Source organism: Schistocerca gregaria, chromosome 11 (assembly GCF_023897955.1).
Source record: "Schistocerca gregaria isolate iqSchGreg1 chromosome 11, iqSchGreg1.2, whole genome shotgun sequence".
NCBI lineage: Eukaryota > Metazoa > Arthropoda > Insecta > Orthoptera > Acrididae > Schistocerca > Schistocerca gregaria.
This window is the reverse complement of record NC_064930.1, coordinates 92,781,792-92,807,465: the sequence shown is the minus strand read 5'-3', so window position 1 is coordinate 92,807,465 and position 25,674 is coordinate 92,781,792. Positions and strand designations below refer to the sequence as shown.

General features: G+C 44.0%; 1 protein-coding gene across 1 annotated transcript in view; it reads left to right on the top strand.

Annotated features, from left to right (window-relative positions):
- Positions 1 to 25,674, top strand: part of LOC126294954 (uncharacterized) — a 607,599-nt gene that overhangs the window by 233,889 nt on the left and 348,036 nt on the right. Inside the window, exon 10 of the mRNA XM_049987174.1 lies at positions 19,783 to 19,815. Coding sequence (XP_049843131.1) covers positions 19,783 to 19,815 — 33 coding nt within the window. The remainder of the gene's footprint in view (positions 1 to 19,782; positions 19,816 to 25,674) is intronic.

The following is a 25,674-nucleotide window of genomic DNA, read 5'->3' as shown; positions in this document are numbered from 1 at the left end:
ATCCTTCAGGAGAACGACATCGCTCGACTAGAGTGGCCAGTATGTTCTGTAGACATGAACACTGTCGAACATGCCTGAGATAGATTGAAAAGGCCTGTTTAAGGACCCCAACTTGTGAATGACATCCTTCAGGAGGACGACATCGCTCGACTAGAGTGGCCAATATATTCTGTAGACATGAACACTATCGAACATGCCTGACATAGATTGAAAAGGCCCTTTTAAGGACCCCATCTTGTGAATGACGTCTTTCAGGGAACGACATCGCTCGACTATAGTGGCCAGTATGTTCTGTAGACATGAACACTATCGAACATGCCTGAGATAGATTGAAAAGGCCTGTTTAAGGACCCCATCTTGTGAATGGCATCCTTCAGGAGAACGACATCGCTCGACTAGAGTGGCCAGTATGTTCTGTAGACATGAACACTATCGAACATGCCTGAGATAGATTGAAAAGGCCTGTTTAAGGACCCCAAATTGTGAATGACATCCTTCAGGAGAACGACATCGCTCGACTAGAGTGGCCAGTATGTTCTGTAGACATGAACACTATCGAACATGCCTGACATAGATTGAAAAGTCCTATTTAAATACCCCAACTTGTGAATGACATCCTTCAGGAGAACGATATCGCTCGACTAGAGTGGCCAGTATGTTCTGTAGACATGAGCACTATCGAACATACCTGAGATAGATTGAAAAGGCCTGTTTAAGGACCCCAACTTGTGAATGACATCCTTCAGGAGAACGACATCGCTCGACTAGAGTGGCCAGTATGTTCTGTAGACATGAACAGTATCGAACATGCCTGAGATAGATTGAAAAGGCCTGTTTAAGGACCCCAACTTGTGAATGACATCCTTCAGGAGAACGACATCGCTCGACTAGAGTGGCCAGTGTGTTCTGTAGACATGAACACTATCGAACATGCCTGAGATAGATTGAAAAGGCCCTTTTAAGACCCCATCTCGTGAATGACGTCCTTCAGGGAACGACATCGCTCGACTAGAGTGGCCAGTATGTTCTGTAGACATGAACACTATCGAACATGCCTGAGATAGATTGAAAACGCCTGTTTAAGGACCCCAACTTGTGAATGACATCATTCAGGAGAACGACATCGCTCGACTAGAGTGGCCAGTATGTTCTGTAGTCATGAACACTATCGAACATGCCTGAGATAGATTGAAAAGGCCTGTTTAAGGACCCCAACTTGTGAATGACATCCTTCAGGAGAACGACATCGCTCGACTAGAGTGGCCAGTATGTTCTCTAGACATGAACACTATCGAACATGCCTGTGATAGATTGAAAAGGCCTGTTTAAGGACCCCAACTTGTGAATGACACCCTTCAGGAGAACGACATCGCTCGACTAGAGTGGCCAGTATGTTCTGTAGACATGAACACTATCGAACATGCCTGAGATAGATTGAAAAGGCCTGTTTAAGAACCCCAACTTGTGAATGACATCCTTCAGGAGAACGACATCGCTCGACTAGAGTGGCCAGTATGTTCTGTAGACATGAACACTATCGAACATGCCTGAGATAGATTGAAAAGGCCCTTTTAAGGACCCCATCTTGTGAATGACGTCTTTCAGGGAACGACATCGCTCGACTAGAGTGGCCAGTATGTTCTGTAGACATGAACACTATCGAACATGCCTGAGATAGATTGAAAAGGCCTGTTTAAGGACCCCAACTTGTGAATGACATCCTTCAGGAGTACGACATCGCTCGACTAGGGTGGCCAGTATATTCTGTAGACATGAACACTATCGAACATGCCTGAGATAGATTGAAAAGGCCTGTTTAAGGACCCCTACTTGTGAATGACATCCTTCAGGAGAACGACATCGCTCGACTAGAGTGGCCAGTATGTTCTGTAGACTTGAACACTATCGAACATGCCTGAGATAGATTGAAAAGGCCTGTTTAAGGACCCCAACTTGTGAATGACATCCTTCAGGAGAACGACATCGCTCGACTAGAGTGGCCAGTATTTTCTCTAGACATGAACACTATCGAACATGCCTGTGATAGATTGAGAAGGCCTGTTTAAGGACCCCAACTTGTGAATGACACCCTTCAGGAGAACGACATCGCTCGACTAGAGTGGCCAGTATGTTCTGTAGACATGAACACTATCGAACATGCCTGAGATAGATTGAAAAGGCCTGTTTAAGAACCCCAACTTGTGAATGACATCCTTCAGGAGAACGACATCGCTCGACTAGAGTGGCCAGTATGTTCTGTAGACATGAACACTATCGAACATGCCTGAGATAGATTGAAAAGGCCCTTTTAAGGACCCCATCTTGTGAATGACGTCTTTCAGGGAACGACATCGCTCGACTATAGTGGCCAGTATGTTCTGTAGACATGAACACTATCGAACATGCCTGAGATAGATTGAAAAGGCCTGTTTAAGGACCCCAACTTGTGAATGACATCCTTCAGGAGTACGACATCGCTCGACTAGGGTGGCCAGTATATCCTGTAGACATGAACACTATCGAACATGCCTGAGATAGATTGAAAAGGCCTGTTTAAGGACCCCTACTTGTGAATGACATCCTTCAGGAGAACGACATCACTCGACTAGAGTGGCCAGTATGTTCTGTAGACATGAACACTATCGAACATGCCTGAGATAGATTGAAAAGGCCCTTTTAAGGACCCCATCTTGTGAATGACATCCTTCACAGAACGACATCGCTCGACTAGAGTGGCCAGTATGTTCTGTAGACATGAACACTATCGAACATGCCTGAGATAGATTGAAAAGGCCTCTTTAAGGACCCCAACTTGTGAATGACATCCTTCAGGAGTACGACATCGCTCGACTAGGGTGGCCAGTATATTCTGTAGACATGAACACTATCGAACATGCCTGAGATAGGTTGAAAACGCCTGTTTAAGGACCCCATCTTGTGAATGGCGTCCTTCAGGAGGACGACATCGCTCGACTAGAGTGGCCAGTATGTTCTGTAGACATGAACACTGTCGAACATGCCTGTGATAGATTGAAAAGGCCTGTTTAAGGACCCCAACTTGTGAATGACATCCTTCAGGAGAACGACATAACTCGACTAGAGTGGCCAGTATGTTCTGTAGACATGAACACTATCTAACATGCCTGAGATAGATTGCAAAGGCGAGTTTAAGGACCCCAACTTGTGAATGACATCCTTCAGGAGAAAAAAATCGCTCGACTAGAGTGGCCAGTATGTTCTGTAGACATGAACACTATCGAACATGCCTGAGATAGATTGATAAGCCCTGTTCAAGGACCCCATCTTGTGAATGACGTCCTTCAGGAGAACTACATCGCTCGACTAGAGTGGCCAGTATGTTCTGTAGACTTGAACACTCTCGAACACGACTGAGATAGATTGAAAAGGCCTGTTTAAGGACCCCAAATTGTGAATGACATCCTTCAGGAGAACGACATTGCTCGACTACAGTGGCCAGTATGTTCTGTAGACATGAACACTACCGAACATGCCTGAGATAGATTGAAAAGGCCTGTTTAATGACCTCATCTTGTGAATGGCGTCCTTCAGGAGAACGAAATCGCTCGACTAGTGTTGCCATATGTTCTGTAGACTTGAACACTATCGAACATGCCTGAGATAGATTGAAAAGGCCTGTTTGAGGACCCCATCTTGTGAATGGCGTCCTTCAGGAGAACGACATTGCTCGACTAGAGTGGCCAGTATGTTCTGTAGACATGAACACTATCGAACATGCCTGAGATAGATTGAAAAGGCCCTTTTAAGGACCCCATCTTGTGAATGACATCCTTCAGGAGAACGACATCGCTCGACTAGAGTGGCCAGTATGTTCTGTAGACATGAACACTATCGAACATGCCTGAGATAGATTGAAAAGGCGAGTTTAAGGACCCCAACTTGTGAATGACATCCTTCAGTAGAACGACATCGCACGACTAGAGTGGCCAGTATGTTCTGTAGACATGAACACTATCGAACATGCCTGAGATAGATTGAAAAGGCCTGTTTAAGGACCCCAACTTGTGAATGACATCCTCCTGGAGAACGACATCGCTCGACTAGAGTGGCCAGTATGTTCTGTAGACATGAACACTATCGAACATGCCTGAGATAGATTAAAAAGGCCCTTTTAAGGACCCCATCTTGTGAATGACGTCCTTCAGAAGAACGACATCGCTCGACTAGAGTGGCCAGTATGTTTAGTAGACATGAACACTATCGAATATGCCTGAGATAGATTGAAAAGGCCTGTTTAGGGACACCAACTTGAGAATGACATCCTTCAGGAGAACGACATCGCTCGACTAGAGTGGCCAGTATGTTCTGTAGACATGAACACCATCGAACATGCCTGAGATAGATTGAAAAGACCTGTTTAAGGACCCCAACTTGTGAATGACAACCTTCAGGAGAACGACATCGCTCGACTAGAGTGGCCAGTATGTTCTGTAGACATGAACACTGTCGAACATGCCTGAGATACATTGAAAAGGCCTGTTTAAGGACCCCAACTTGTGAATGACATCCTTCAGGAGGACGACATCGCTCGACTAGAGTGGCCAATATATTCTGTAGACATGAACAGTATCGAACATGCCTGAGATAGATTGAAAAGGCCTGTTTAAGGACCCCATCTTGTGAATGGCATCCTTCAGGAGAAAGACATCGCTCGACTAGAGTGGCCAGTATGTTCTGTAGACATGAACACTATCGAACATGCCTGAGATAGATTGAAAAGGCCTGTTTAAGGACCCCAAATTGTGAATGACATCCTTCAGGAGAACGACATCGCTCGACTAGAGTGGCCAGTATGTTCTGTAGATATGAACACTATCGAACATGCCTGACATAGATTGAAAAGGCCTATTTAAGGACCCCAACTTGTGAATGACATCCTTCAGGAGAACGACATCGCTCGACTAGAGTGGCCAGTATGTTCTGTAGACATGAACACTATCGAACATGCCTGAGATAGATTGAAAAGGCCTGTTTAAGGACCCCTACTTGTGAATGACATCCTTCAGGAGAACGACATCGCTCGACTAGAGTGGCCAGTATGTTCTGTAGACTTGAACACTATCGAACATGCCTGAGATAGATTGAAAAGGCCTGTTTAAGGACCCCAACTTGTGAATGACATCCTTCAGGAGAACGACATCGCTCGACTAGAGTGGCCAGTATGTTCTGTAGACATGAACACTATCGAACATGCTGAGATAGATTGAAAAGGCCCTTTTAAGGACCCCATCTTGTGAATGACATCCTTCACAGAACGACATCGCTCGACTAGAGTGGCCAGTATGTTCTGTAGACATGAACACTATCGAACATGCCTGAGATAGATTGAAAAGGCCTGTTTAAGGACCCCAACTTGTGAATGACATCCTTCAGGAGTACGACATCGCTCGACTAGGGTGGCCAGTATATTCTGTAGACATGAACACTATCGAACATGCCTGAGATAGGTGGAAAAGGCCTGTTTAAGGACCCCATCTTCTGAATGGCGTCCTTCAGGAGGACGACATCGCTCGACTAGAGTGGCCAGTATGTTCTGTAGACATGAACACTGTCGAACATGCCTGTGATAGATTGAAAAGGCCTGTTTAAGGACCCCAACTTGTGAATGACATCCTTCAGGAGAACGACATCACTCGACTAGAGTGGCCAGTATGTTCTGTAGACATGAACACTATCTAACATGCCTGAGATAGATTGAAAAGGCGAGTTTAAGGACCCCAACTTGTGAATGACATCCTTCAGGAGAAAAAAATCGCTCGACTAGAGTGGCCAGTATGTTCTGTAGACATGAACACTACCGAACATGCCTGAGATAGATAGAAAAGGCCTGTTTAATGACCTCATCTTGTGAATGGCGTCCTTCAGGAGAACGACATCGCTCGACTAGTGTTGCCATATGTTCTGTAGACTTGAATACTATCGAACATGCCTGAGATAGATTGAAAAGGCCTGTTTGAGGACCCCATCTTGTGAATGGCGTCCTTCAGGAGAACGACATTGCTCGACTAGAGTGGCCAGTATGTTCTGTAGACATGAACACTATCGAACATGCCTGAGATAGATTGAAAAGGCCCTTTTAAGGACCCCATCTTGTGAATGACATCCTTCAGGAGAACGACATCGCTCGACTAGAGTGGCCAGTATGTTCTGTAGACATGAACACTATCGAACATGCCTGAGATAGATTGAAAAGGCGAGTTTAAGGACCCCAACTTGTGAATGACATCCTTCAGGAGAAACAAATCGCTCGACTAGAGTGGCCAGTATGTTCTGTAGACATGAACACTATCGAACATGCCTGAGATAGATTGAAGAGGCCTGTTTAAGGACCCCAACTTGTGAATGACATCCTTCAGGAGAACGACATCGCTCGACTAGAGTGGCCAGTATGTTCTGTAGACATGAACACAATCGAACATGCCTGAGATAGGTTGAAAAGGCCTGTTTAAGGACCCCAACTTGTGAATGACATCCTTCAGGAGAACGACATCGCTCGACTAGAGTGGCCAGTATGTTCTGTAGACATGAGCACTATCGAACATGCCTGAGATAGATTGAAAAGGCCCTTTTAAGGACCCCAACTTGTAAATGACATCCTTCAGGAGAACGACATCGCTCGACTAGAGTGGCCAATATGTTCTGTAGACATGAAAACAATCGAACATGCCTGAGATAGATTGAAAAGGCCTGTTTAAGGACCCCAACTTGTGAATGACATCCTTCAGGAGAAAAAAATTGCTCGACTAGAGTGGCCAGTATGTTCTGTAGACATGAACACTATCGAACATGCCTGAGATAGATTGAAAAGGCCCTTTTAAGGACTCCAACTTGTGAATGACATCCTTCAGGAGAACGACATCGCTCGACTAGAGTGGCCAGTATGTTCTGTAGACATGAGCACTATCGAACATGCCTGAGATAGATTGAAAAGGCCTGTTTAAGGACCCCAACTTGTGAATGACATCCTTCAGGAGAACGACATCGCCCGACTAGAGTGGCCAGTATGTTCTGTAGACATGAACACTATCGAACATGCCTGAGATAGATTGAAAAGGCCCTTTTAATGACCGCGTCTTGTGAATGACGTCCTTCAGGAGAATGACATCGCACGACTAGAGTGGCCATATGTTCTGTAGACATGAACACTATCGAACATGCCTGAGATAGATTGAAAAGGCCTGTTTAAGGACCCCAACTTGTTAATGACGTCCTTCAGGAGAACGACATCGCTCAACTAGAGTGGCAAGTATGTTCTGTATACATGAACACTATCGAACATGCCTGAGATAGATTGAAAAGGCCTGTTTAATGACCCCAACTTGTGAATGACATCCTTCAGGAGAACGACATCGCTCGACTAGAGTGGCCAGTATGTTCTGTAGACATGAACACTATCGAACATGCCTGAGATAGATTGAAAAGGCCTGTTTAAGGACCCCAACTTGTGAATGACATCCTTCAGTAGAACGACATCGCACGACTAGAGTGGCCAGTATGTTCTGTAGACATGAACACTATCGAACATGCCTGAGATAGATTGAAAAGGCCTGTTTAAGGACCCCAACTTGTGAATTACATCCTCCTGGAGAACGACATCGCTCGACTAGAGTGGCCAGTATGTTCTGTAGACATGAACACTATCGAACATGCCTGAGATAGATTGAAAAGGCCCTTTTAAGGACCCCATCTTGTGAATGACGTCCTTCAGAAGAACGACATCGCTCGACTAGAGTGGCCAGTATGTTTAGTAGACATGAACACTATCGAATATGCCTGAGATAGATTGAAAAGGCCTGTTTAGGGACACCAACTTGTGAATGACATCCTTCAGGAGAACGTCATCGCTCGACTAGAGTGGCCAGTATGTTCTGTAGACATGAACACCATCGAACATGCCTGAGATAGATTGAAAAGGCCTGTTTAAGGACCCCAACTTGTGAATGACATCCTTCAGGAGAACGACATCGCTCGACTAGAGTGGCCAGTATGTTCTGTAGACATGAACACTGTCGAACATGCCTGAGATACATTGAAAAGGCCTGTTTAAGGACCCCAACTTGTGAATGACATCCTTCAGGAGGACGACATCGCACGACTAGAGTGGCCAATATATTCTGTAGACATGAACACTATCGAACATGCCTGAGATAGATTGAAAAGGCCTGTTTAAGGACCCCATCTTGTGAATGGCATCCTTCAGGAGAACGACATCGCTCGACTAGAGTGGCCAGTATGTTCTGTAGACATGAACACTATCGAACATGCCTGAGATAGATTGAAAAGGCCTGTTTAAGGACCCCAAATTGTGAATGACATCCTTCAGGAGAACGACATCGCTCGACTAGAGTGGCCAGTATGTTCTGTAGACATGAACACTATCGAACATGCCTGACATAGATTGAAAAGGCCTATTTAAATACCCCAACTTGTGAATGACATCCTTCAGGAGAACGACATCGCTCGACTAGAGTGGCCAGTATGTTCTGTAGACATGAGCACTATCGAACATGCCTGAGATAGATTGAAAAGGCCTGTTTAAGGACCCCAACTTGTGAATGACATCCTTCAGGAGAACGACATCGCTCGACTACAGTGGCCAGTATGTTCTGTAGACATGAACAGTATCGAACATGCCTGAGATAGATTGAAAAGGCCTGTTTAAGGACCCCAACTTGTGAATGACATCCTTCAGGAGAACGACATCGCTCGACTAGAGTGGCCAGTATGTTCTGTAGACATGAACACTATCGAACATGCCTGAGATAGATTGAAAAGGCCCTTTTAAGACCCCATCTTGTGAATGACGTCCTTCAGGGAACGACATCGCTCGACTAGAGTGGCCAGTATGTTCTGTAGACATGAACACTATCGAACATGCCTGAGATAGATTGAAAACGCCTGTTTAAGGACCCCAACTTGTGAATGACATCATTCAGGAGAACGACATCGCTCGACTAGAGTGGCCAGTATGTTCTGTAGACATGAACACTATCGAACATGCCTGAGATAGATTGAAAAGGCCTGTTTAAGGACCCCAACTTGTGAATGACATCCTTCAGGAGAACGACATCGCTCGACTAGAGTGGCCAGTATGTTCTCTAGACATGAACACTATCGAACATGCCTGTGATAGATTGAAAAGGCCTGTTTAAGGACCCCAACTTGTGAATGACACCCTTCAGGAGAACGACATCGCTCGACTAGAGTGGCCAGTATGTTCTGTAGACATGAACACTATCGAACATGCCTGAGATAGATTGAAAAGGCCTGTTTAAGGACCCCTACTTGTGAATGACATCCTTCAGGAGAACGACATCGCTCGACTAGAGTGGCCAGTATGTTCTGTAGACTTGAACACTATCGAACATGCCTGAGATAGATTAAAAAGGCCTGTTTAAGGACCCCAACTTGTGAATGACATCCTTCAGGAGAACGACATCGCTCGACTAGAGTGGCCAGTATTTTCTCTAGACATGAACACTATCGAACATGCCTGTGATAGATTGAAAAGGCCTGTTTAAGGACCCCAACTTGTGAATGACACCCTTCAGGAGAACGACATCGCTCGACTAGAGTGGCCAGTATGTTCTGTAGACATGAACACTATCGAACATGCCTGAGATAGATTGAAAAGGCCTGTTTAAGAACCCCAACTTGTGAATGACATCCTTCAGGAGAACGACATCGCTCGACTAGAGTGGCCAGTATGTTCTGTAGACATGAACACTATCGAACATGCCTGAGATAGATTGAAAAGGCCCTTTTAAGGACCCCATCTTGTGAATGACGTCTTTCAGGGAACGACATCGCTCGACTATAGTGGCCAGTATGTTCTGTAGACATGAACACTATCGAACATGCCTGAGATAGATTGAAAAGGCCTGTTTAAGGACCCCAACTTGTGAATGACATCCTTCAGGAGTACGACATCGCTCGACTAGGGTGGCCAGTATTTTCTGTAGACATGAACACTATCGAACATGCCTGAGATAGATTGAAAAGGCCTGTTTAAGGACCCCTACTTGTGAATGACATCCTTCAGGAGAACGACATCGCTCGACTAGAGTGGCCAGTATGTTCTGTAGACTTGAACACTATCGAACATGCCTGAGATAGATTGAAAAGGCCTGTTTAAGGACCCCAACTTGTGAATGACATCCTTCAGGAGAACGACATCGCTCGACTAGAGTGGCCAGTATGTTCTGAAGACATGAACACTATCGAACATGCCTGAGATAGATTGAAAAGGCCCTTTTAAGGACCCCATCTTGTGAATGACATCCTTCACAGAACGACATCGCTCGACTAGAGTGGCCAGTATGTTCTGTAGACATGAACACTATCGAACATGCCTGAGATAGATTGAAAAGGCCTCTTTAAGGACCCCAACTTGTGAATGACATCCTTCAGGAGTACGACATCGCTCGACTAGGGTGGCCAGTATATTCTGTAGACATGAACACTATCGAACATGCCTGAGATAGGTTGAAAAGGCCTGTTTAAGGACCCCATCTTGTGAATGGCGTCCTTCAGGAGGACGACATCGCTCGACTAGAGTGGCCAGTATGTTCTGTTGACATGAACACTGTCGAACATGCCTGTGATAGATTGAAAAGGCCTGTTTAAGGACCCCAACTTGTGAATGACATCCTTCAGGAGAACGACATCATTCGACTAGAGTGGCCAGTATGTTCTGTAGACATGAACACTATCTAACATGCCTGAGATAGATTGAAAAGGCGAGTTTAAGGACCCCAACTTGTGAATGACATCCTTCAGGAGAAAAAAATCGCTCGACTAGAGTGGCCAGTATGTTCTGTAGACATGAACACTATCGAACATGCCTGAGATAGATTGATAAGCCCTGTTCAAGGACCCCATCTTGTGAATGACGTCCTTCAGGAGAACTACATCGCTCGACTAGAGTGGCCAGTATGTTCTGTAGACTTGAACACTCTCGAACACGACTGAGATAGATTGAAAAGGCCTGTTTAAGGACCCCAAATTGTGAATGACATCCTTCAGGAGAACGACATCGCACGACTACAGTGGCCAGTATGTTCTGTAGACATGAACACTACCGAACATGCCTGAGATAGATTGAAAAGGCCTGTTTAATGACCTCATCTTGTGAATGGCGTCCTTCAGGAGAACGACATCGCTCGACTAGTGTTGCCATATGTTCTGTAGACTTGAACACTATCGAACATGCCTGAGATAGATTGAAAAGGCCTGTTTGAGGACCCCATCTTGTGAATGGCGTCCTTCAGGAGAACGACATTGCTCGACTAGAGTGGCCAGTATGTTCAGTAGACATGAACACTATCGAACATGCCTGAGATAGATTGAAAAGGCCCTTTTAAGGACCCCATCTTGTGAATGACATCCTTCAGGAGAACGACATCGCTCGACTAGAGTGGCCGGTATGTTCTGTAGACATGAACACTATCGAACATGCCTGAGATAGATTGAAAAGGCGAGTTTAAGGACCCCAACTTGTGAATGACATCCTTCAGGAGAAACAAATCGCTCGACTAGAGTGGCCAGTATGTTCTGTAGACATGAACACTATCTAACATGCCTGAGATAGATTGAAAAGGCGAGTTTAAGGACCCCAACTTGTGAATGACATCCTTCAGGAGAAAAAAATCGCTCGACTAGAGTGGCCAGTATGTTCTGTAGACATGAACACTATCGAACATGCCTGAGATAGATTGATAAGCCCTGTTCAAGGACCCCATCTTGTGAATGACGTCCTTCAGGAGAACTACATCGCTCGACTAGAGTGGCCAGTATGTTCTGTAGACTTGAACACTCTCGAACACGACTGAGATAGATTGAAAAGGCCTGTTTAAGGACCCCAAATTGTGAATGACATCCTTCAGGAGAACGACATCGCACGACTACAGTGGCCAGTATGTTCTGTAGACATGAACACTACCGAACATGCCTGAGATAGATTGAAAAGGCCTGTTTAATGACCTCATCTTGTGAATGGCGTCCTTCAGGAGAACGACATCGCTCGACTAGTGTTGCCATATGTTCTGTAGACTTGAACACTATCGAACATGCCTGAGATAGATTGAAAAGGCCTGTTTGAGGACCCCATCTTGTGAATGGCGTCCTTCAGGAGAACGACATTGCTCGACTAGAGTGGCCAGTATGTTCAGTAGACATGAACACTATCGAACATGCCTGAGATAGATTGAAAAGGCCCTTTTAAGGACCCCATCTTGTGAATGACATCCTTCAGGAGAACGACATCGCTCGACTAGAGTGGCCGGTATGTTCTGTAGACATGAACACTATCGAACATGCCTGAGATAGATTGAAAAGGCGAGTTTAAGGACCCCAACTTGTGAATGACATCCTTCAGGAGAAACAAATCGCTCGACTAGAGTGGCCAGTATGTTCTGTAGACATGAACACTATCGAACATGCCTGAGATAGATTGAAAAGGCCCTTTTAATGACCGCGTCTTGTGAATGACGTCCTTCAGGAGAATGACATCGCACGACTAGAGTGGCCATATGTTCTGTAGACATGAACACTATCGAACATGCCTGAGATAGATTGAAAAGGCCTGTTTAAGGACCCCAACTTGTGAATGACATCCTCCTGGAGAACGACATCGCTCGACTAGAGTAGCCAGTATGTTCTGTAGACATGAACACTATCTAATATGCCTGAGATAGATTGAAAAGGCCCTTTTAAGGACCCCATCTTTTGAATGACGTCCTTCAGAAGAACGACATCGCTCGACTAGAGTGGCCAGTATGTTTAGTAGACATGAACACTATCGAATATGCCTGAGATAGATTGAAAAGGCCTGTTTAGGGACACCAACTTGTGAATGACATCCTTCAGGAGAACGACATCGCTCGACTAGAGTGGCCAGTATGTTCTGTAGACATGAACACCATCGAACATGCCTGAGATAGATTGAAAAGGCCTGTTTAAGGACCCCAACTTGTGAATGACATCCTTCAGGAGAACGACATCGCTCGACTAGAGTGGCCAGTATGTTCTGTAGACATGAACACTGTCGAACATGCCTGAGATACATTGAAAAGGCCTGTTTAAGGACCCCAACTTGTGAATGACATCCTTCAGGAGGACGACATCGCTCGACTAGAGTGGCCAATATATTCTGTAGACATGAACACTATCGAACATGCCTGAGATAGATTGAAAAGGCCTGTTTAAGGACCCCATCTTGTGAATGGCATCCTTCAGGAGAACGACATCGCTCGACTAGAGTGGCCAGTATGTTCTGTAGACATGAACACTATCGAACATGCCTGAGATAGATTGAAAAGGCCTGTTTAAGGACCCCAAATTGTGAATGACATCCTTCAGGAGAACGACATCGCTCGACTAGAGTGGCCAGTATGTTCTGTAGACATGAACACTATCGAACATGCCTGACATAGATTGAAAAGGCCTATTTAAGGACCCCAACTTGTGAATGACATCCTTCAGGAGAACGACATCGCTCGACTAGAGTGGCCAGTATGTTCTGTAGACATGAGCACTATCGAACATGCCTGAGATAGATTGAAAAGGCCTGTTTAAGGACCCCAACTTGTGAATGACATCATTCAGGAGAACGACATCGCTCGACTAGAGTGGCCAGTATGTTCTGTAGACATGAACACTATCGAACATGCCTGAGATAGATTGAAGAGGCCTGTTTAAGGACCCCAACTTGTGAAAGACATCCTTCAGGAGAACAACATCGCTCGACTAGAGTGGCCAGTATGTTCTCTAGACATGAACACTATCGAACATGCCTGTGATAGATTGAAAAGGCCTGTTTAAGGACCCCAACTTGTGAATGACACCCTTCAGGAGAACGACATCGCTCGACTAGAGTGGCCAGTATGTTCTGTAGACATGAACACTATCGAACATGCCTGAGATAGATTGAAAAGGCCTGTTTAAGAACCCCAACTTGTGAATGACATCCTTCAGGAGAACGACATCGCTCGACTAGAGTAGCCAGTATGTTCTGTAGACATGAACACTATCGAACATGCCTGAGATAGATTGAAAAGGCCCTTTTAAGGACCCCATCTTGTGAATGACGTCTTTCAGGGAACGACATCGCTCGACTAGAGTGGCCAGTATGTTCTGTAGACATGAACACTATCGAACATGCCTGAGATAGATTGAAAAGGCCTGTTTAAGGACCCCAACTTGTGAATGACATCCTTCAGGAGTACGACATCGCTCGACTAGGGTGGCCAGTATATTCTGTAGACATGAACACTATCGAACATGCCTGAGATAGATTGAAAAGGCCTGTTTAAGGACCCCTACTTGTGAATGACATCCTTCAGGAGAACGACATCGCTCGACTAGAGTGGCCAGTATGTTCTGTAGACTTGAACACTATCAAACATGCCTGAGATAGATTGAAAAGGCCTGTTTAAGGACCCCAACTTGTGAATGACATCCTTCAGGAGAACGACATCGCTCGACTAGAGTGGCCAGTATGTTCTGTAGACATGAACACTATCGAACATGCCTGAGATAGATTGAAAAGGCCCTTTTAAGGACCCCATCTTGTGAATGACGTCCTTCACGGAACGACATCGCTCGACTAGAGTGGCCAGTATGTTCTGTAGACATGAACACTATCGAACATGCCTGAGATAGATTGAAAATTTCTGTTTAAGGACCCCATCTTGTGAATGACGTCCTTCAGGAGAACGACATCGCTCGACTAGAGTGGCCAGTATGTTCTGTAGACATGAACACTATCGAACATGCCTGAGATAGATTGAAAAGGTCTGTTTAAGGACCCCATCTTGTGAACGACGTCCTTCAGGAGAACGACATCGCTCTACTAGAATGGCCAGTATGTTCTGTAGACATGAACACTATCGAACATGCCTGAGATAGATTGAAAAGGCCTGTTTAAGGACCCTATATTGTGAATGACTTCCTTCAGGAGAACGACATAGCTTGACTAGAATGTCCAGTATGATCTGGTGACATGAACACTGTCGAACATGCCTGAGATAGATTGAAAAGGGCTGTTTATGGATCCCATTTTGTGAATGATGTCCTTCAGGTGAACGACATCGCTCGACTAGAGTGGCCAGTATGTTCTGTAGACATGAACACTATCGAACATGCCTGAGATAGATTGAAAAGGCCTGTTTAAGGACCCCATCTTGTGAATGGCGTCCTTCAGGAGAACGACATCGCTCGACTAGAGTGGCCAGTATGTTCTGTAGACATGAACACTATTGAACATGCCTGAGATAGATTGAAAAGGGCTGTTTATGGACGATGTGGTCCACCAACCGCTCTGTGGGGTCTACGCCGAATCCCTGTTGAGGAGGCGGATAATCTGGACCAACAGTGCCTTGATGAATTTGTGGGTACTTTGGAACAACAAATACAGGCATGCACCAATGCAAGGGGGCGTGCTACTGGAAGTTAGAGGTACAGCAGTCTGGATGACGGCCTCTGAAGGTCTCGCTGTATGGTGGTGCGACAATGTGTAGATTTCAATAGCTTGAAGGGCGGAAATTACGTCTATGTTGATCTCTATTCCTATTTTCTGTACAGCTTTGCTGACTCTCGGGACCGATGTGATGGAAAACGTCTTTGGTGTGTGTATAAAGTCTGAGTATGAAAATACGGACAGTATTCATGACCCAATAGAGATCAATGATTTCAACCGTTTCTGCCGGCATTATTCTTCAGTGCGATCAGATATTTGTTAGTAGCCCTCTACCTACACTTTAGAATGAGAAAGAATGTTCGTTAAACACTTTTATTTTTAAAGAAAGATAATTCATGTGTATGTTTTATTAATTACACGAGTCATAAGCACAATTGATACTGCTTAATTCTAACAGTCTTTTATTTTGTATTGTCATGAAACAATAACAGTTCATCGCATGTGACACCTGTAGCTCCTACTCATAAAAGAAAGCTGGCTTTACACCGTGAGTCCGCAGTTGGTGGTCGTGCGGTAGCGTTCTCACTTCCCATGCCCGGGCTTCCGGGTTCGATTCCCGGCGGAGTCATGTGTTTTTTCTGCCTCGTGATGACTGGGTGTTGTGTGCTGTCCTTAGGTTAGTTAGGTTGAAGTAGTTCTAAGTTCTAGGGGACTGATGAGCATAGATGTTAAGTCCCATAGTGCTCAGAGCCATTTGAACCATTTTTTTTCCACCGTGAGGGTGTACACATTGTTACAAAACACGCCCCCTCCGCACCAACACCCTCCATTGTGACACTTGGTTCAAGGACATATCGCACACCCATTTAAAATCATCCAATTTAAAATGTCTGACTGTATGCAAATCACTTAAATGTTGTAATTATTACTTCTGCAGTGGCAGAAATTAGAAAACTTAAGATTTTCTATCTGATCACTGGCATGTATAGTAATAATAATAATAATAGCATGTAGCTATTTGAAATTTTAGTAGCCGTTACATTGTTGTGATCTATTACAAAATAGTTCATTTATCTGTTGCGAACTAAATAATGAAGTAATTTATGGTCAATTTTGGGAAATAACTACACCTCAGACATGGAATTTACATGAAATATTTGAGCATGTACACCACTGGCCATTACAATTGCTACACCGAAAAGAAATGCAAATGATAACCGAGTATTCATTGGACCAATATATTACACCAGAACTGACTTGTGAATACATTTGCACGCGATTTGGGTGCATAGATCCTGAGAAATCAGTGTCCAGAACAACCACCTATGGACGCAATAATGGCCTTGATACGCCTGGTCATTGAGTCAAACAGAGCTAGGATGACGTGTACAGGTACAGCTGCCCATGCAGCTTCAACACGATAGCACAGTTCATCAAGAGTAGTGACTGGCGTATTGTGACGAACCAGTTGCTCGGCCACCATTGACCAGAAGTTTCCAGTTGGTGAGAGATCTGAAGAATGTGCCGGCCAGGGCAGCAGTCGAACAGTTATCGTATACAAAAAGGCCCGTACAGGACCTGCAACATGCGGTCGTGCATTATCCTGCTGAAATGTTAGGTTTCGCAAGGATCGAATGAAGGGTAGAGCCACGGGACGTAACACATCTGAAATGTAACGTCCACTGTTCAAAGTGCCGTCAATACGAACGAGAGGTGACCGAGACGTGTAAGCAATGGCGCCCATACCATCACGGCAGGTTATACGCCAGTGTGGCGATGACGAATACACGCTTCCAATCCGCGTTCACCGCGTTGTCGCCAAACATGGATGTGACAATCATGATGCTGTAAAAAGAACCTGGAGTCATCCGAAAAAATGACGTTTTGCCATTCGTGCACCCAGGTTCGTCGTCGAGTACACCATCTCAGGCGCTCCTGTCTGTGATGCAGCGTCAAGGCTAACCGCAGCCACGGTCTCCGAGCTGATAGTCCATGCTGCTGCAAACGTCGTCAAACTGTTCGTGCAGATGGTTGTCGTCTTGCAAACGTCCCCGTCTGTTGACTCAGGGATCGAGACGTGGCTCCACGATCCGTTACAGCCATGCTGATAAGATGTCTGTAATATCGAGTGCTAGTGATACGAGGCTGTTGGGATCCAGCACGGCGTTCCGTATTACCCTCCTCAACGCACCGATTCCATATTCTGCTAACAGTCACTGGATCTCGACCGACGCGAGCAGCAATGTTGCGATAGGATAAACCGCAATCGCGGTAGGCTACAATCCGACCTTTATCAAAGTCGGAAACGTGATGGGACGCGTTTCTCCTCCTTACACGAGGCATCACAACAACGTTTCACCAGGCAACGCTGATCAACTGCTGTTTGTGTATGAGAAATCGGTTGGAAACTTTCCTCATGTCAGCGCGTTGTAGGTGTCGCCACCGGCGCCAACCTTGTGTGAATGTTCTGAAAAGCTAATCGTTTTCATATCACAGCATCTTCTTCCAGTCGGTTAAATTTCGCGCCTGTAGCATGTCATCTTCGTGGTGTAGCATTTTTATGGCCAGTAGTGTATGATTACGTGTCTAAATTTTAGTGTCGTTTCCTAGTGGGTAACAGTGTGAGGAAAAAGTTGTTCCTACAGTCGTTTGCACAATCTTTAACTTCCACCACACCATGTCACGTGATAATGCTAGTACTGTATTACAGTATTACGAAATAATGATTGTAGTAATGAACTTTAAAAAGTAATTTCCTGTTTTTTGCCGAAACGTAAAAGAATCATTTTGTTTTGATCCCTGAGAAAATTCCTTTTTGCATCTGAGTTTGTGAACCACTGTTGTGTGTGAAGGGTTTAGCCTAATCTTCAGAAATGGCTCTGAGCACTATGGGACTTAACATCTGAGGCCATCAGTCCCCTAGACCTTAGAACTACTGAAAACTAACTAACCTAAGGACATCTCACACATCCATGCCCCAGGCAGGATTCGAACCTGCGAGCGTACCGGTCGCGCTGTTCCAGACTGTAGCGCCTAGAACCGCCCAGCCGGCGCAGCCGGCTAGCGTAATCTACCTTGACCTTTTTACGTTGACTGTGCTTCGAACTTCCTATTAATTCACCAGGACCAAATGAATGAATCAATTGGTAGTAAAAAGTCCAAGCAGTAATCAAAGCCAGATACAAACATCAACATTATTATAAGCATACCTTACAATGTGACATGTGATGGGGAAATTTGACAACAGGCTACAGCAGACAGCAGTACAATAAAGAGGATGGAATGGCTTCTTATAATTATTTGTTTATTTTTCCATAGAAAACTGAGGCATAATTCGTCTGTTATGACTATGTCCTCACCCAGGTAGATACCGTCAAAGATATGTTATATACACGTGTTATGCTCGGCAGTTTCGTCTTTTATGATTCACTACGTAAACCCTCAATCTACTCACTTTCACTTTAGCCCACGATGCTTCCCATGAGCTAGCTGGATCAGTGGTCTTCACTCCATTTTGTTTGTTGGATGTAGCTAGCTGTTTGTTTCAAACTTCATTTCGGAGATGTTCCAGCAGAACGGACGCGCGTAGTCATCATAAAAACACATCTTCATCATTTATGTGTTGCTTCGCGTGTGTGCCACTTACTGATGAAAATGTATATTTTCAACAACCCTGTGGGTTCTTCATGCTGGGCCATTTGCAAAATGAAGTTCAAAACAAACAGATGGCTACATTTAATAAACAAACCTGTCCCACCTGAAGATGAAGACGTAATCCATCAAAATGCGTCATGTGACAAAAAAATAAAAATGACTGGTGGAGATAGTAGTTTAATTTATTATTAGTATTATAAACAACAGCAGCTTCCAAGTCACAGTGCAACATGGAAAACATATGATCTTGTCATGTTTGTAATCCAGGTTCGTGAATCATATTTCGCCTCATTAAGGCTTGCTTCCTTCATCTGAAAGCTATGTTACCATGCAGTATCAAGTAATTTAAATTTAAAAAGTGGTCAAAGGTCTAAAAAAGTTATTTACCATGATATTTTGACTGTTGTGCATGGAAACTGCCAGTATATGCCACTCAGGCGCACAAAGTGACGATGAATGTGATACTTAATGGGCTGGAGTGTAATGAAAACACAAATAAAGTTTATTGTATTATTGCGGTCAATGAAAGTAAAATGATTGTGCAACATTTTTAACAAGCAGATGCGGAATTATCGATGTACGCCTTAATTCCTTATGAAACACGATCTGTATCTTGAAGTAAGTTCTTTTACACACAAGTTAATAAATTTAAGTTTTCTTTTCCTTTCCAGAACGGCTTGCAGCTGGTTCCCAAGGGCCTCTAGGTGAGTAGTTTCGGTTGAATACATAAAACAAGAGTATCATTCATTATATTAAAAATGAGTTCGGTATTTAATGACATTATTTAGAGTTGCAATAAACAGAAGCTACCATACATGACGGAAAGTTGTCTTAGATTCAGTAGATGGATTATATATCGCATATGACCTACTTTTGCTTGTTCTATGAGGTGTAAAGCAAAATGTAAGGCATATAATCCTTCACTGTCAATTACAGTGTCATAATGCCTTAGTTTTACAGTCTTTAATACTGTTTTTTGTAGGATCCGTTTGGTACGATTCAGTAGGCTACTAATATTTATTATCCACAATAGGAGCATTAGAACCAAAATAACTGAAAAATTATTTATTTTTCAGTTGTGATTTCTCTTTACTTTGTACTTAAACAGTCTTTGTCCCACCTCCTTGTTCTCACCGAGCGAGGTGGCGCAGTGGTTAGCACACTGGACTCGCGTTCGGGAGGACGACGGTTCAATCCCGCGTCCGGCCATCCTGATTTAGGTTTTCCGTGATTTCCCTAAATCATTCCAGGCAAATGCCGGGATGGTTCCTCTGAAAGGGCACGGCCGACTTCCTTCCCCGTCCTTCCCTAATCCGATGAGACCGATGACCACGCTGTCTTGTCCCCTTCCCCAAAACAACCAACCGACCAACCAACCAACCTTGTTCTCATGCTATACTACAGAAATTATATTTTAATATTCCTCCAATAATATTCCTTCAAGCCCCCTCATGAACCATGGACCTTGCCATTGCGTGCCTCAGAGATACATATAGCCTTACCGTAGGTGCAACCACAACGGAGGGGTATCTGTTGAGAGGCCAGACAAACGTGTGGTTCCTGAAGAGGGGCAGCAGCCTTTTCAGTAGTTGCAGGGGCAACAATCTGAATGACTGACGGATCTGGCCTTGTAATACTAACCAAAACGGTCATGCTGTGCTGGTATGGCGAACAGCTGAAAGCAAGGGGAAACTACAGCCGTAATTTTTTGTCATAGCATGCAGCTTCACTGTATGGTTAAATGATGATGGCGTTCTCTTGGGTAAAACATTCCGGAGATAAAATAGTCCCCCATTCGGATCTCTGGGCTGGAAATGCTCAGGAGGAAGTCGTTATCAAAAGAAATAAAACTAACGTTCTACAGATCGGAGTGTGGAATGTCAGTTCCCTTAATCGGGCAGGTACGTTAGAAAATTTGAAAAGGGAAATGGATAGCTTAAAGTTTGATATAGTCGGACTTAGTGAAGTTCGGTGGCAGGAGAAACAAGATTTCTGGTCAGGTGGATACAGGGTTATAAATACAAAATCAAATAGGGGTAATGCAAGAGTAGGTTTAATAATGAATTAAAAAATTTGGGTGCGTGTAAGCTACTACAAACAGCGTAGTACCCATTGTTGTGGCCCAGATTGGTACAAAGCCCACGCCTACCGCAGTAGTACAAGTTTATATGCCTACTAGCTCTGCAGATGACGAAGAGATGAAATGTGTGACGAGATAAAGGAAATTATTGAGATTGAGGGGAGACGAAAATTTAATAGTCATGGGTGACAGGAATTCGATAGTAGGAGAAGGAACAGAGGGAAACGTAGTAAGTGAATATGGAATGGGGGTAAGGAATGAAAGGAAGCAACCTCGTAAGACTTTGCACAGAGCGTAGCTTAACCATAGCTAACACTTGGTTCAAGAATCATGAAAGAAGATCGTATACTTGGATGAGGCCTGGAGATACTGGTAGGTTTCAGATACATTATATAATGCTAAGACAGACTTTTAGGAAACAGGTTTTAAACAGTAAGACATTTTCAGGGGTGGATGTGGACTCTGACTACAATCTTTTGCTGATGAACTGTAGATTAAAACTGAATGAACTGCAAAAAGGTGGGAATTTGAGGAGATGAGACCTGAATGAACTGACAGCATGACAGGTTGTAGAGCGTTTCAGAGAGATAATTAGGGATCGATTGACAAGAATGGTGGAAAGAAATACAGCAGAAGAAGAATGGGTAGCTTTGAGAGATGAAATAGTGAAGGCAGCAGACGATCAAGTAGGTAAAAAGACGAGGGCTAATAGAAATCCTTGGCTAACAGAAGACATATTGAATTTAAAAAGGACAAATGTAAGGATGTAGAGGAATATATCACTAGTGGTAAGATAGATACTGCCTACAGCTAAATTAAAGAGACCTTTGGAGAAAAGAGAACCACTTGTATGAATCTCAAGAGCTCAGATGGAAATCCAGTTCTGAGCAAAGAGGGGAAAGCAGAAAGATTGAAGGAGTATATAGAGGGTCTATACAAGGGCGATGTGCTTGAGGACAATATTACGGAAGTGGAAGAGAATGTAGGTGAAAATGAAATGGGAGATGTGATACTGCGTGAAAAATTCCACAAAGCACTGAAAGACCTAAGTCGAAACAAGGTCCCGCGAGTAGAACTACTGACAGTCCTGAGAGAGCCAGTCCTGACGAAACTCTACCATCTGGTAAGCAACATGTATGATGCAGGTAAAGTACCCTGAGACGTCAACAAAAATATAATAATTCCAATTCCAAAGAAAGCAGGTGCTGACAGATGTGAAAATTACCGAACTATCGATTTAATAAGTCACAACTGCAAAATACCGACACGAATTCTTTACAGACGAATGGAACAACTTGTAGAAGGCGACATCAGGGAAGATCAGTTGGAACACGTGAGGCAATACTAACACTAAGAGTAATCTTACAAGATAGATTAAGGAAAGGCAAACCTACGTTTCTAGCATTTGTAGGCTTAGAGGAAGCTTTTGACAATGTTGACTGGAATACTCTCTTTCATATTCTGAACGTGGCAGGGGTAAAATACAGGAAGCGAAAGGCTATTTACAATTTGTACAGAAACCAGATGGCAGTTACAAGAGTGGAGGGGCATGAAAAGGAAGCAGTGGTTGGGAAGGGAGTGAGACAGGGTTGTAGCCTCTCCCCTATGTTATTCAATGTGTATATTGAGCAAGCAATAAAGGAAACAAAAGAAAAGTTCATAGTAGGTATTAAAATCCAGGGAGAAGAAATAAAAACTTTGAGGTTCGCCGATGACATTATAATTCTGTCAGAGACAGCAAAGGACTTGGAAGAGCAGTTGAACGGAAGGGACAGTGTCTTGAAAGGAGGGTATAAGATGAACATCAACAAAAGCAAAACGACGATAATGGAATGTAGTCAAATTAAGTCGGGTGATGCTGAGGGAATTCGATTAGGAAATGAGACATTTAAAGTAGTAAAGGAGTTTTGCTATTTAGGAAGTAAAATAACTGATGATGTTCGAAGAGGATGAAAATGTAGACTGGCAATGGCAAGAAAATCGTTTCTGAAGAAGAGAAGTTTGTCAACATCAACTATAGATTTAAGTGTCAGGAAATTGTTTCTGAAAGTAATTGTATGGAGTGTATGGGAGTGAACCGTGGACGATAAATAATTTAGACGAGAAGAGAGTAGAAGGTTTCGAAATGTGGTGCTACGGAAGAATGCTGAAGATCAGATGAGTAGATCACATAACTAATGAGGAGGTATTGAATAGAATTGGCGATAAGAGGTGTTTGTGGCGCAAGTTGACAAAAAGAAGGGGCTGATAGTGGACACGTTCTGAGGCATCAAGGTATCACCAATTTAGTATTGGAGGGCAGTGTGGAGGGTAAAAATCGTAGTGAAAGACCAAGAGATGAATACACTAAGCAGATTCAGAAGGATGTAGGCTGCAGTAGGTACTGGGAGATGAAGCAGGTTGCACAGGATAGAGTAGCATGGAGAGCTGCATCAAACCAGTCTCTGGTCTGAATACAACAACAACAATATTCCTTCAAATTCCGATACAAAATTAATGTTTGCAACTGTCTGTTAACATCAGTCGTCAAGTCCTGTAATCGTATGCACGTACTCCGACTGTATTTTTATTACATAGCCGTGCATTTTCATTACGTTGCTACTCTATGGGAAGAATTCAACAATGTCAGATAGTCACGAAATGCATCACATTAGATGAATATGTTAAGCAAAATTAATTAAATGTCGAGTCTCCCGATTGATCAGTTGATATTGGTTCTGTCAGGAAATCAGCATTGTGTAAATTTATCTTCCTGGCAATAGCTGGACTCTTTGAGGCAATTGTTTCCACGCACTAGTTATACGTGGCAACTGCCGTTATCCATACGTTGGGGCACTCCTTATGGAGGCCAAGACGAAGTCCTACATCCATGAGAGAGTAGCTTCCAGATGAATGAAGATAGGGTATTCAGAGCCCCCTACCAGAAATCAACGTGCATGGTCGCTGGTGCTGCGATTTGCTTTGGCCGTTGTAACTAACCTGTTTCTACGGGTTATTACGTTATTATTGGGAATGTAAATTCTTATTGCTTGTGAAGTTAACGTGAGAAGATTAGGGTCGCCACCGACTCTAACCATACAACTAATCGAAGGTTTGGTCGAGTCGGAAAATAAATTAATTTGATCACAGACCAAAAACTCACAAAAATACATACGTTGTGATGTCGCTCATAGCGGATACGATGTAATTAATAGTATTGGCCGTGCACTGTTCACGACAATCAAACATTTAAAATAAAATAGAAAATTCGTGAACACTCCATAAGATCAGCTCCCAGCAACAGACCTGAAAAAAACGCATTTCTTATAAAATACAAGGGGAGAGTAATCACTGGACCTGTGCGTAAGGAAACGCGTTAGATATGCTAACGGGAAAGCTACGAGATGAGTAACGTAGGTGCAAAAACGTAACCTCGCAATGCAAGAGAAAATTGTAGATAAAATCATTTATTCTTAAGACATGAAAAAGGAGGCATGTACACAATTTCTGATAACATTAATTCCTAAAACATTAACGAAAAGCATCGATACATTCACCGTTATAATCTACACATAAAATCATTGGCTTGAATCATTCATACAACTGCTGATGCTTGACAACTGATCGCAATAACTCGTGAAACGGTACACGTTTCGCGGTACACCCGCCTGCCCACGTGGTTTGAGGGGACGCAGTTTCTAGGTATCGTGGCCAACTTGCAACAATATCACATCACACAGTCATGAACAGTTAACATTCTCTAAAACAAACACGAGATCGGACAGTTAGTGATGGCGGTAGCCCAACAAACTCTAATGTTCAACCACGTGGTTTGCTCCCCACGGGCGAAAGAGACATAAAGCAAGCAAAATTTACGAGAAGGCAATGCTATTGACATTTAGAAAAATGAAAGCTTATACAGGCACTGCTGAAGGCAAACAGACATTCATACAGGAGCGAGTGCTCACTTCTTATCGACACTTCTTATCGACACCTCTTCCGGTGGATCCAAGTCTGCTACAGAAATTTACTAAAAGAAAAATCTGCCAAAGTTTCGCATTCCTCGCTGCGACAAGGCAACGCAATCTTTCAGAGTTGAAAAGCGAGACCAAAAGCTAACAGCTCTCCCCTCGCCAAGTAACAGCGCGCCACGCGGTCAGTCTAACTCACTCTTCTCCGACTGGAGCACAGCTGTGGACGCTTCCCGTACCGGCGGCAGACCGCCTCCCGCTTCTCCTCCAGCCTCTTCCACGCTCCGCGTGGCCCGGAAAATCCAAAGATGCCATTTCCGACACCAACCTAACGCAGGTGGATTTCTCACAAGAAGCGAAAACCTCTTTGCCTACTTGACCACTACGAGAGTTAGCTATTATGCACAACTGCTGCTGAATCTGTACGACTATCGCAGACTTTCTGCAGCAGACTACGCCACCGTCTAGCAAAGTGACACACAACCACATTCATTCAATCACGCCACTATGATAATTATGAGAAAAGAGAAACA